This window comes from Choristoneura fumiferana, chromosome 13, assembly GCF_025370935.1.
Source record: "Choristoneura fumiferana chromosome 13, NRCan_CFum_1, whole genome shotgun sequence".
Classification (NCBI taxonomy): Eukaryota; Metazoa; Arthropoda; class Insecta; order Lepidoptera; family Tortricidae; genus Choristoneura; species Choristoneura fumiferana.
In genome coordinates this window covers 8099659-8114035 of record NC_133484.1, presented here as the reverse complement: position 1 = coordinate 8114035, position 14377 = coordinate 8099659, and the positions used below count along the sequence as shown (strand labels likewise).

The window sequence follows — 14377 nt, the reverse complement described above, 5'->3', positions numbered from 1 at the left end:
TTATTTGTATAGTACAGACAAGACAAAGCTATATAAGGAACCCTATCTCAAGTATTCATTGATTCACAGGTTTAGCATCAGCGTATCCACAACCGAAAGATGACCAGATGAAAAATTTCCTCATTAATAAACTTTACAAATTGAAGTACAGAATATACAAACCTGATATTTACCCATTCCCGAAAATGCCGGATGTGAAAATAAAATCAGTGGACAACGTGTATAGTATATACGGGTTCGTGACATTTTAAATATCGTTTTTGTGCATAGTTGTAGCTTTACCATAGCTTTGTAGCTCAAAAAGTCAGGGAATTGAAACATGTGCTGTACTTAGTTAATTGGGTCGATCAACTTTTTCTTGTCACTTCTTGCTATAGTTACGTTCTCCTGAGTCACTCTTTAAACCGTAAGTTTATAGGATTAAAATTTGCCAAACATGCATTTTTGTGGTAGTTTTTAGCCCCTTATATAATTGGTCATCTAATGAGCATGTTAATATAATGTGACTCAACATTTGTCCCTCGCTGACGGGACAGAATAACAAATTAACAACAAGAAACAGTTGATCCACCCAATTACAACCTTGCCTATTTATTTACTGAATTACCTATTCATAAATGCATATTCGTTTGACTGTCGCATTGACATTTGTCCTTGCCACACAGAAGTCAGAAAACAAACCTTTTGCTAACAGCCTAACAACATGTTTTCAGTAGCGTCATGAATAATTAATAATAACTCACGGGCTGACTTTATGGGCATGAGCACGACGCGAGTGCAAGAATTTTTTAGTAAAGTTAACTGCTGCTTTAGGCTTATAAGAACAGAGACAACGCTTCGTACAACCGCGTGAATCGATTGCACTACTATAAGCACGCAGGGCATGTGTGCGTGACCACTGGCCGCTTGTCGCTTACGCGGCGAGAGTGGAAAAACAGGTTTACGCTGGCACAGCCAGTTGACAATTTTAGGGTTAGTGCGACGCACGTTGACGCACGTTGCTTGTCAGTTGCATGTTCGAATATTTTAGTGTAAAGCCGAGTTTAGACTTGCAAAAAAAATCACGCAAGTTGCATTACATTGCGAGGCCATTAAGCCAACGAGTTTGTAGTGGGCAATCGAGCGCCGCAATGTAATGCAACTTGCACGATTTTTCTTGCAAGTCTAAACTCGGCTTAAAAACGTGGTATTTTATTAATAATAATGGTTGTGTATTGTACTGTGTGTATGAATATCTAATACTAGAAAAAATAAAAATAAATGATATTTTAACTAAGTATCCCAAAGAGGTACAATATGTGAGTAAATATGTGATTATTACTTTTCAAGTACCGTTATTTTTCCGTAGCCAAAATGGCAAAAAACTCTTATAGTTTCGCCATGTCTGTCTGTCTGTCTATCCGTCCGCGGCTTTGCTCAGGGACTATCAGTGCTAGAAAGCTGTAATTTTGCACGAATATATATGTAAACTATGCCGACAAAATGGTACAATAACAAATTCAAAAACAAATTTTTTTAGAGTACCTCCCATAGACGTAAAGTGGGGGTGATTTTTTTCTCATCTAACCTTGTAGTGTAGGGTATCGTTGGATAGGTCTTTTAAAACCATGGGGTTGCTAAAACAATTCCTCGATTCAATGCTTTGTTTGCAGAATATTCAACTTTAAAGTGCAAATTTTCATTTAAATCGAGCGGCCTCCCCCTCTAAAATCTAAACCGTTGGGTGGAATTTTTTTAAATAATTCAGGATAGTAGTAAGTATATCAAACTTACAAGGAAAACTATAACGGTTAAGTTTCTTGAGAATTATTAGTAGTTTAAGAGTAAATAGCAGCCTAAGGTTTAAAATATACCTAAACTTTGAATATTCTGTACAAAATACGAAATCCTTAGAAAAATATTACTTATATTTTTCGTAATGGCTACGGAACCCTATTTCGGGGGTGTCCGACACGCTCTTGGCCGGTTTTTTAATAAGAAGAGGGTACTACACGGTGTGTTTTTATTTTACCTAAAGTATTCTATCATACTGACTAATAAAACTATTTAACAAATGTTTTGTTTAATTGTCACCTATTGTGACAACTCTATCATAATAGGTAACATTATGCACGTTCTTAAGAAGCTTTGTCTCTGTTCCTTTTATCTACTCCTGTGGTTTAGTTTCTAAATGAAATGCCTGTGGTAGTAGGTACCTGTATTAGTTAGTTACACCACACATGGATGAACATTCATTGCATCAGTAAAAGGGATAATAAGCAATGACGTAGGGAATGACAGATAATCTGGAAACTTGTATAATGCTGTCTCAAAAACGGTTGAGCGTTTAACCCGTCACGCGTCCTAGAGACGAGTTTGTGCGGGAAATGTCCTAGAGAATACCAGTAGTCTTAAGGACATTTCCCGCACAAAAAAAGTTAGGGACTAATGTAGTCTCTAGGACGCGTGACGGGTTTAAAACGTTTCAGGCAACATTACGTAATAAATAATAGTTAATGATAATTTTAAGCTTCGTCAATTTTGTAGTCGATATGAATTTTATCAAAACCAAAGGAAACATTTGCAATAAAACGATTTTCATGACCTTTGATCTTGACTCATAAAACGCGAACATGACATTTTATGAGACTGAGACATTTTTAGAGTGCCTGAATGAAGGTTTATAAACCTATAAATACGAGTTTCTAGGTTATTATATTATTTTACATACCACGGTTTCTTTTACTATTGCTTAAGCGACTGGATTATATATAAGTACAATCAACTGCAAAGATTATCGAATCGATACGGCCCAGGTTACAAAAATATGTATACACGACTTTATGCACTTAACATTAAGGTCATCTATATATATTTTTGTAACTTTGGCCGTATCTATATCTTTGCACTTGACTGTACCTACATTTATTTTGTTTCAGTGTAAAACAACCAACTGATGCCAAAAAGTAGCGTTATTTTGAATTCTTATTAGGAAGTAAATGGATTATCTTCAAAATGATAATAGTGGACTCTATTTCATTGGAAATAACGAGTAAGAGAGAAAGCTCAGCATGCGACTAATTAAAGTAATTCATTAAAAATTATGAACGGAACAAATTAAAAGATAAAATGCAGACGCTTGCCAAAGGAGAATATAAGACTGAAATAAAAAAGAAAAAAACACTACGTAAAGCTAAAAAGAACAAAAATTAACATAAGTACAGACCTATTGGTAACTTTAAAAATGTGAAGTGATTGTTTGTTATATATCGTCGTTAAAAGTTCGTGTAATGTACTGTTGTTATCATGATAAAATATATTTTATACAATTGTTACCAAGATGAGTAAAGTCTATTACAAGAAATTGTTTATTTATTTCTATACTTTACTTTAATAATTTTGTATATCTTTATTGTCACTGGAAGCCATGAATATGAAAGGTTGTACTCGTATCCATTTCCCGGTTTAATTCTTGTAGTCAGTAAGTAAGTAGCTACTTAAAGAAATTATCAACTTAGCAACTCTATTTCTATAGTCTTTAGAGAGTATCGAATGTGTTTATATGCTTTGTCCTATCCAATGACTGTACTTTATTAATAAGTATCGGTAATTGTATGTACCTACAATCCCATGCCAAATGCTTTCTACTACTACGACATCAAACCCAAAAAGGCCAGAAAGAAGATAATATGCAATAGAAGACTACGCCCTTGATAGGTATTTTGTAGACTAAGATAATATCTTTCATGTCACGTAGTACACCAGCTGCTATACACTGGACGATTGCCTAAACCTACGCTATACCATCGTAGGTACCCACACAATATCGGCCTACATACCGAGTTGAGATATTTAGTATAAACATACATAATTTAATTCAAACATAACAACACTGGTCCTAAAACTACAAAGCGGTTTAATTCTGTTATTGCCGTAAAATTTAGATACGTACTGATAGATAGAATTTACTCTGAATATATAGGTAGGTACCTAAGTATTTAAATGCTTTGCATTCACCTCCCAGCCTAATAAGTCCCACTGCTGGGCACAGGCCTCCTCTCAGAATGAGAGGGCTTGGGACGTAGTTCCCACGCGGGCCCAGTGCGGATTGGGAACTTCACACACACCATTGAATTGCTTCGCAGGTTTGTGAAGGTTTTCTTACGATGTTTTCCTTCACCCTAAAGCTCGTGGTAAATTTCAAATATAATTTGTATAATTTTCCTTGAAAATGGCTTTTACCATACTTACTTACATGTAGCAGTTCAAATATGTAACGTTACGCGAAGTGACATTACAGGATGTTAGGGTAGGTACGTCGCGTGTACATAACTACAATAGTTGGACATATGGTATCGCGAAGTTTTTTGTAGATCTTGATGTATTCTTTAATATCGTAAAACATTTTCTTGTTCTATAACATCTGTAGTTTCTACAGCGCATGCGATGAAAGATGTTTTATGGCAACTTTTTTTTACACTTTGAGTTACATTATTGTAGTTTTAGTACGGAACCCTATTTTTTTCTGTTAATAAATATAGCCTATGGCCGCCAACCTTGCTAAATTTAAACTGGTCGAGTCTGATGTTTGTGAGTGTGGCTTGGGCATTGCAGATACTAATCATATATTTATCTCATGTCCTCTCCATGACAACTCCTTCCTTTATGAACAGCTTATATCCTACTAAGTCTCCTTTTAGCCTCTAATGACATAACTATATATAACTTATTGAACATATTTATAAATATTAAAATTTAAATATGTATTCCTCAACTCACTAAATTTAATTTATCATGTGTACCTATGTAAAATATCTTTATTTCTTTCGCTTTAATCCCATGTAATCTTCTCCTGTTGAATTCCGTATTCCGTACCTATTCCAAAATCCCGTATTTTTATTTGATTTCGTTTCCTATAGTAGAGGAGCCCACGATGCTAAATCGGATTTACTCGAGCGTCATAGAGACCTATTGGGTTGCGAAGCTTAGATTATAAAAAGAAAAAAATGTTATATAATATATACCTTTTCATCGGTGGGAGGAGTTGTTATAGATTTTTAAAAATGTAAAAAAAAAACTGTTGCATGGACATACTCGAGCGCGTCAGATATTGATATCATCCATGTCCTACGTATTTTTAAAAATGTACGTATGTTAATCTGATTGCTTCCATGATGGGGGTGGTCGTACGTAAGGGTTGAAAATGAAAAAAAAAAAATTGAATCGAGCGCGTCAGATTTTCTAAGGGGATGTTAAGAGATCCTAAAAAAAGGCTCTTATATAATAATCTGACGATTTGGATGTGACGCAAATTCGTGGCCATTATTAGAATGTGCATAAAAAATTCGCCATTTTGAAATACTCGAGCGCGTCAGATTAAGATATATATGGTTCATCTTCATGCCCTAGACGTGCTGTCTCATAATCTGACGATTAACTGGAGGGATTCGCCTAATCTGACAATTATTTTTTTTTTTTATTTTTTTTTTTAAATCATTGAACTTAATTTATTGAAAAGCTCAGGAAATAGCATGCAAATAAAAAATTGTATGTTTTTTTTTAAGTACAATACTGTATTTATAAGAAAATAATTATAAAAAAATTTTTTTTTTGAGTATTTTTTCTCAATTATCATCGTCATCGGTAGAATCATCGTGATTCGTAGCCAAAGAACATCTCACAACGATTCCATTAAGCCCAAACACGGCTTAGGTATGTTGTTTTATAACAGAGTTCCGTTGCCTACCTTCTGGCTTCAGCATCAGATCAGTTCGAAAGAATCATTAACTTAAAGCTCCTTCTTAGTCACTTATTCAAGGTATATTCATCATGATCGTTTATAGACGAGCGAGCATTACTTAGCTGTGATGAGTTCCATTGGTCATCACGGTCTCTTCATCAGGTCTAGGTAACCAAATGATACTTTCTAATGTAAATGCTTATTTTAATGCTAAAAATGCCAAAATCGCCATAGGTGTGTCTTTAAATTTGAGGTTTGCCCTCGATTTCCCTAGGATCCCATGATCAGATCTTGACCTGGTGACTATGGGACCACCTCAGAAGAGTACCCTTTCGAATAAAAAAAGAAATTTGAAAATCGGTCCACAATTGACTGAGTATAGTATAGTAGGGGAATATAGGCATCACGTAGCTGCACGCAATAAACTTTATCGATGGATGTTTGTTATTTCGACTTGTGGAAACCGTCAGATTATATATTTTTCGTAATTCTTGAATTATTCCCTTCAAAATAAAAAAAAATTAGCCACGCTCGAGAATGTCGAGATGACGTTTTTTTTTTACAACTTTCTAGCCCTACCCCTTCTTTACGTCACTCTCAAATTGTCAGATTAGTAGAATATACACGTTTTAGTATGTAACTAACTCATCCTACCTTAATCTGACGCGCTCGGGAATTTCAGATGATGATTTTTTTTTACTAATCTGATCCTTTATCCTTGACGAGCGGCCATGTATATGGGGCTCATAGTTGGTGGAAGGACTTAACCGGGTACAAGGTATCCCCCTGTATATTAATCTGTCGCGCTTTAGTAAATCCCGAAATCCCCTCTTGGGCTCCCCTACTACTACCTTTATGCGTCTGTGGCGAATCGGTAAACCGCGCGAGCCAAAAAAAATAGCCTATGGCACTTTGGAATATTTTTGCTAAATTTGCATTCTAATAGTGAAAGAATTTTTAAAATCGGTCCAGTAGTATTTGAGTTAATTTGTAACATACATCCAAAAATCCTAAGCTTTCCTCTTTATTATATTAGTATAGATAAACAATTGTAAATAATAAAGTAGACAAAAATACTTTGTGATTGGTTTATTGGAGTCTTTTGTATTTTTTATTTCAACTCCAAATTTTTACGGGTATCCCGTGAAACCATATCGAAAATACAAACTGAGACATGGATGCACAGAAAAACCAGAAAAAGAGACCAGCGCTGGGAATCGGACCCAGGTCCTCAGCAATCCGTGCTGCGTGCTATAACCCCTACACCACCGCTGGACATGAACCTAGACACGAATTTTTCCTATGCATACATATCTCAGGTTGCTTATTTCTACTACGCTACTTATGCAGCAGCACTAGCGACATCTATGTTCCGCTCTCATCGAGAGACGTCACATTCTTTCGGAACCAATCGCTCACCGGACAAGAGATGTCGCTACTAAGCAATCAAATTATGATTGGCTTATTGGAGTCTTTTTGTATTTTTTATTTCAACTCCAAATTTTGTTACTTTTACGGGTATCCCGTGAAACCATATCGAAAATACAAACTGAGACATGGATGCACAGAAAAACCAGAAAAAGAGACCAGCGCTGGGAATCGAACCCAAAAAAACAAAAAAAATTGTAATCCATCCGGAATCCAAATCCGTCCAGCCCAGTGGCGTAGCTAGGTGGACAAGGGCCCCGGTGCAAAAAAAGGAACGCCTGCTCGGAAGTTCTATTATTCACGCCCAAATGTCTGGCCGTGGCGTCGCGGACCACATATTTAATGGTTCCGTCTAAACCCGGAACTTTTCGTAATTCCATAAATAAATAATTTCATAAAATAGTTGTGTGCATCCTTTTCTTTCCTTGGGTGGGTAAGTATACATATATATTCGACCAAGAAATTCCTCTATCACATTTCAATATCAGTTAGGCGACTTCTAACAATATAAACTATTATCGTTATTAACATTTACAACAGGTTAATGTGACACTCAGCCCTAGGTACAGTCAAATGCAAAGATATTATGGACACGACCAATGTTACAAAAATATGGTGACCTGTCGTTTCGCAGACAACTATTGGCAGATTTAGATTTTTCTTTTGGCCGAGCAACGTTTGGTATAATTTCGTTACGCCTATTATTCGTTTCGCCGAGTAGTCGATAGGAAGAATAGCGATAAGCAGAATTACGTTTAGTAGATTGTTTGTTTCGTATTTGTTTCAGTTAACCGAACAACTGTTCGTCGAAACACGATAAGCAGAGCTATCACATGTCATTTATATTGATAAGTAGATTTAATGTTCAGTCGATTTAACTGTTCGTCGAGACACGATAAGCAGAGGTATAACATGGCATTCATATTGTTAAGTAGATTTAATGTTCAGCCGATTTTTGTTTCGTAATCTGCGTAGATAAAGTCGGCCAAACGACAGGTAGGATTTTACTGAGTTGACTATTATATACTAGCTGTTATCAAAATGTAGTTAGGTGCGACGACGAGCGTTAGCGAGGAGGAGTGTTAGGTAGAATTGCGATCAACAACGCACGAGCCGAGCGAGCGAAGCGAGCGTGCCGCAGGAGCGGCCGCGAAGTGTCAGAACCGAACTCCTAGCATCGCGACTTGGTTTGCTTAGACTCCAATATAAAATAAATACAAATGATGGTGAAAAATACGTTTATTACTTGCGTTATAGGTACGTTTCAAACTTGTGAGGGTACATAAGAAAATTATAAAGAATGCGCGGTCAGCACGGCGTGTAAAAATGCCAATGAGGCCATAGTGTAATCCACACATATTCGCGGTATTGAATGCCATTCCCCATGCGAAACGAAAAGATGCGAAAAGTTGATATGCGCTGTGACGTATTACCTTACATTACTATAAAATAAATATGCACATCGCCGGAAGTGCGGGTAGCGCGGGTGCTATTAGAGTTCTCGGTCAGTTGTGCTTTATCGGCAACCGGAGCGGACCGTACTCACGGCAATGAGCTAAACCCCAAAAGGTGTTTAATTTCTACCATTAACTAACCCTGTGACGGGAACGTCACATGCGCACTGAATAATCGTTCAACCGTTACAAAAGCGAGACCAAACGTGCAAAATGTGTAGTGATTAATAGGCTTAACGAATTTCTGCGAATAGTTGTTCGGCTTACTGACTAATATGCCAAGTAAATAGTCTGCTAAAGGTTGAGTTATGAAACGTTAGTCTGCGAAACAATATAATACATCTGCGTACAAATTCATCGGCGTACCGTTACTCGGCGAAACGTTGTCTGCCAATCAATAATCTGCCTAAAAGTAGTCGGCGAATCATTAGGTAACCCAAAAATATGTATACACGACTTCATGCACTTAACATTCAGGACGTTTGTACATATTTTTTTTACTTTGGCCGTGTCGATATCTTTGCACCTGACTGTACCTACCTTTCGTTTTTTTTCTGATCTTGTAATTGCCAGAAAACTTACAAAGCATATTTACTTGTTGGCTATAATATAACTGCTATAACTTTGCTAGCTACATATAATATAAATAGTGCAAGGTAGTAATCACGTCAACTTACGCAGAATCCCTTAGGTAGGTACTTGGTCGGATCGTTAAATTAGCTTTAGGTCGGGCGGTTAAAAAATTTCTATAATACTTATATATAAAAAAAATATTACAAAAAATACCACAGGTTCGGAAAAACATATGTCGAGAAGAAACCGACAAGAAACTCGACGAGGTAAGTATGTGTAAATTTAAAACAATTCTAAAATACTACCTACATATTTAATTAAATACAGGTTAAGACAGATTGACGGACAACGTAAGGTAAGTTTCAGGTTAATGTCCTTTGTGTTTGCAACCTTCGTTACATGACAGTGACCTCGCAAACAAATAACTGCCATACTTAACATACACACTACCAAACATTTAGTATTAGTACTATTAGTACTAGTTCAAGTGTAGCGCCTCAATAAATTGAATTTCTGCGTTCCTTGCGGAACAAAGACCGCCTAGGAACCATGCGTTAAAACATTTGACGCATTCGAAGCTGCATGCAACACACAAATCACAGTTCACAAAATTTCCCAAGGTACCTACGTTAGTCTTGGAATAGAAAATAGAAAATTACTAACGTAAAGGCAACGTCCTAAAAGAGCTATAAGAATAACTTCTACCTACCTCTACAAAAAGATTACATAAGTATGTTTTATTTGGACATTGTCAGTCAGCCACGGATTTATATTTTTCTGTAGGTACTAATACTCTTTGTTTATATCGTAGTAGATAATGCTAATTAATAGATACGGTTAAATATATCAGCACTGAGAATACAATTCCTCATTCCGATTCATTGTACACCACATTATTAACATTTTAGGGCAATATAACAAAAAGGTAAGGGTATTAAAGCAAATTTACACCGTAAGCAATGGGCGGCCTTATCACAGAGTGACCTTTTCCATGCAGGCAACACTTTAAACAGTAATAACACAGAAATAAATTTAGACAGGTGGAAGAATAACAATTTTAAATACGACGTTGGCACATTTTTGACGAAAATATGTACCTATTAGGTACGATCGGCCGACTTCATTGCTCAAATATTGTAATTGTATGTATCTTGGCTTGAGAATATATTTAACCTGAGAAGAAACTCTTCCTTCAGGCAATCAGCCTTTACTTTTTCTCAGTGGCCTAACCGTTTGCAGCTATCCCGAATACAACTCCATGCAATTGAGAATGTAGAAATGCAAGTTTAATAAACTCGACTCTTCTCTGTAAAACTGCTCTCGCTGTGGGTCGTCGTGCGGTTAGTGTCAATACGACAGGCGGAACGACTTAATAATAATAATTATTAAATGATTCTCAAGGCTGTGTCAAATCTAAAGACTAACAGCCTTATTCATAAAAAGTTAGAGCCTCCTTGAAGGCTCCTTGAAGGCCCGATGCTAAAAAACATGATTCATAAACGTCTGTTAGCGCTAATCAGTCGATCAAGGCTCTGCTAAAGTTAGCGGACCGTAGACCCTCCTTTATCTCCCTGCTAAGTCACAAAATGGCCGCCACAAGTTTGAACAGCTGACTTTGACAAGAGCAAAAAACCATACCGAAGATATTTTAGTGAAGGGTGAAGTTACGCAAAGATTAAAAAAAAAACCAGGAAAAAATATTTTCAGGAATTTGTATTTACAAATCCTCTAAATTAGCAGCAATAAATTAACAATAAGTATGAAAAAAAAATAGGATGATTAACACAATTATGGCTTTTTGCACAACATAAACATGCGGATCGGAAATGGCGGGAAAACAAACTTCTCGCTTTTTATTTTTTTTCCTGCTAATTTGCTGTCACTGCTGTCAACTTTTTTTTTTAATTATCGATTAGGCCATTTTTTGTCTTTGATTTGTCAAGGTGGCCAACATAACGAGTCTAATCAGTCTATCAGCGGCTCAACAACTAGCAGACTGCTAGCAAGCGTTTATGAATCATACTTCTTGACAACCGTCTAACAAGCTTAATCAGTCTGCTAAGTAACAGACCGATCAAACCTCAATTAAGGTTTTTTTATGAATAAGGCTGTAAGGCTTTGCCATACCTACAGACGTGGTCATAGGTACCAATCAAGTTCTCGGTATGCATGAATCATTTGCGTCAAACACAACTTATCTCGACAAACGGACGCCATGCCGCGCTCGCCGCTCGACAAAGGTTTTAATTGGACTACGAAACGTTCGTTCGCAGTCTTTAGGAACTTACTGCCTTAATTAGGTTAAGCATTCACCACGCGCTGTTTTATAAGAAGTTAATAGGGCTGTCAAATAGAATTGAAACGGTGACTTCACATTTACGTCAAAGTTACGAGTATGTCGATATATAAAAACAGCATCTACGATCAGCGATGTAATCTGAACTAGAGTTGTAAGGGAGGCCATTTTCACAAAGGCGAAGGTGCGAATCATTGCCTCCGTCCGCCCTCCGCGAAAGTGGGATGCGGAGGCGGAGGTACGATTTCTTGTAGGTAGATGTCCTGCATTTGCCATGTGCTGCGTGTCTACCGACGGATTTGGATGAGATCTGCCCCCCTCCCCCCTCTGAAACAACAGACATTATGATTCGCCCACATACGAAGGTAAGATTCTGTAATAGTATTTTATGCAACTGTATCGTAATAAGGGTCCTTAAAACACGAGTGTGGGTTCATGAAACCAGGCGTAGCCGAGTTTCATGATAGGGTCACATAAGTGTTTTAAGGCCTAATTACGTACAGTTGCATACAATATTTTATCTATATCCATATATTAAACTAGCTTTTGCCCGCAGCTTCGCTCGCGTTAAATTTGGAGTAACATACATTTACTTTCTGCGATCCTTTTTTCGTGTTTTGATTAATTTTCGGAGGATTACATGGAAATACAAATACGGACAGATTTTCTTTTAGACAGATGGTGCAAATTTTGTAATACAAAAATAGACCTACATACGTAATTAATTATGATTCTTACCAGCTTTGAAACCCTGCTTCGCTGATTAAGGGTTGAAATTTTAGAAAACGTTAAAGTACTACGCGTTTCTTTTGCCCGCGACTTCATACACCATATAGGATTATATCCCGAGAAATTGTAAACGGTTGTGTTGCTCTGAAAATGAGCTCTGGTTGAGTTCGAAACGCGTCAGTGTAAAGTGGTGGTGGTGATAGATGGATTTGTGTGATTTGTGTGTTCTTACAGTGTGGAGGTGGAGGAACTGCATGAACACACATTGCATGGGCACAAAAGTAGCTATCATAAAGGTCGCGGGTGGGCAAAGTAATTGTGTCAGCTCGTTGAACGTACAACATGTAAAATTTCGTATCTATGCTATCAGCCCTTGAGGAGTTCCGTCATCAGCTGACGACCCTGGCTGCAGCATCAGGCGGTGTATATAATATAAACGCATTGTCATTGAAATTTAACAATCATGTAAAATCTTTTGCGTGTGCCATTAACTTTTGAGGAGTTCCCTTCTACGGAGACGATCCTCGCCAGGATGAGCAGGATGTCACTGCTAAATAATTGTTACCAGATTTACATCAGTTTGCCAAATCTCCAGTCCCCAGTTTTATTGGATTAGCTTATGCGTTTTCTGATTTTGTTGGTATATAAAATTCTCTTTATTCGTTTTATCCCGTGGGATATTCGGAAAATCTTTGAAACAGTTTTTACCTATTAGTATTATCTACCTGCATGCCAAATTTCAAGTCTTTAATATTTATAATGACGGAGTTAGGGCCGCTTTGAAGCGAAAATATAAATCGCATTTTATTCCCTATCCCATAGGAATTTTGATAAATACTGAAAATTGTTTTTAGCTATTAGTATTACCTACTTGCTCGCCAAATTTGAACTCTCTAATAATTATAGTTACGGAAATAGGGCCATTTCAAAGTGAAAATATAAATCCCATTTATTCCCTATCCCGTGGGAATTTCGAAAAATCCTTTCTTAGCAGATGCCTACGTCATAACATCTACCTGCATGCCAAATTTCAGCCCGATCCATCCAGTGGTTTGGGCTGTGCGTTGATAGATCACTATGTCAGTCAGTCACCTTTGAGTTTTATATACATAGATTGCTGAAATTGCTGCTGCACCATTACGATACAGCCGTGTTCATAATAGAATACAATGTCGTAACGCTGGTTACATATGGCATTACCTATGGTTTTTGAACGCATTGTTGAGAATTTACTATATGGGTGTAGATAAATATCTCTTTTTCTATATATTTTTAAGTATTTATCGTTTACAAACACAGGCACCAATTGATTCCTAGCGGTCTCGATGAATCTGTAGAAGAAATAACGGAAGGCAAGTTAAGAATGGGTTTTTAGTACAATTTTAAAGGCGGTGCGAAAAAGAAAAAAAATGAAATATTTCCTTTTATCGCACTGCATAACAGAAAATATTTCTTTGTTTTTATTACTTAAGTATGTATGAAAAAGAAAAGATGTTTTTCTCGATTCGAACAATAGTACATTACTGTAGAGGCGGGAAGTAGGGGGTTGCCGGCCAAGTAGATATAGTGCTTTTCTCAAACATGACATGACATGAAATAAAATAAAAAAACAAGAAATCAAGCTGGCGGGACGCTAGTCTGGTCGCCCTGTTGTGTGCGCGCGTGTCGCACTTGCTGCTGGCGCGGCGGCTGCGGGCGGTGGTGCTGGCATAGGCCGTGTCGCACAGTTTAATACATCAGTGGTGTCGCAGAGCGCGCGTTGAAACAAAAGACGGTCGCATTGCCGGCCAGCGGCCTGCAAAGTTGTTTGAATCTTCTTGCAGGCCGCTAGAGTGACCGTGCGCAGGCAGGCGAGCCGCAGCGCCTGCATCGCGATACTTCTCAGCCTATTATTTGTAACACAACGTCAATTTTCATGTCATGTTTGAGAAATAGTAGATTGATAACCAAGGGTGGAAAGTGATCCATTTTACACGAGATATTTATCATATCAATAGTTCGAGGGGAAATGGATAATTTCACCCGAGTTAGACTTTTCATTTCGACTGTGAGGAAAGTAAAATACTACAAAAAAAGAAAATAATAATAAATTGAACTTAACTACTTATATCCAACGGTACCTTTTCGACTGGCCACTTGACTCGGCCGACTATAAAAAAAATCGAGTTGGTCACGAGT

The 14377-nt window shown here is 37.2% G+C and overlaps 1 protein-coding gene across 1 annotated transcript in view; it reads left to right on the top strand.

The window, feature by feature from the left end:
• Positions 1–3300, top strand: part of Men-b (NADP-dependent malic enzyme b, mitochondrial) — a 32908-nt gene extending 29608 nt beyond the window's left edge. Inside the window, exons 12-13 of the mRNA XM_074096157.1 lie at positions 70–235; positions 2919–3300. Coding sequence (XP_073952258.1) covers positions 70–235; positions 2919–2949 — 197 coding nt within the window. The 3' untranslated portion in view covers positions 2950–3300. The remainder of the gene's footprint in view (positions 1–69; positions 236–2918) is intronic.
• The last annotated feature ends 11077 nt before the right edge of the window (positions 3301–14377 follow it).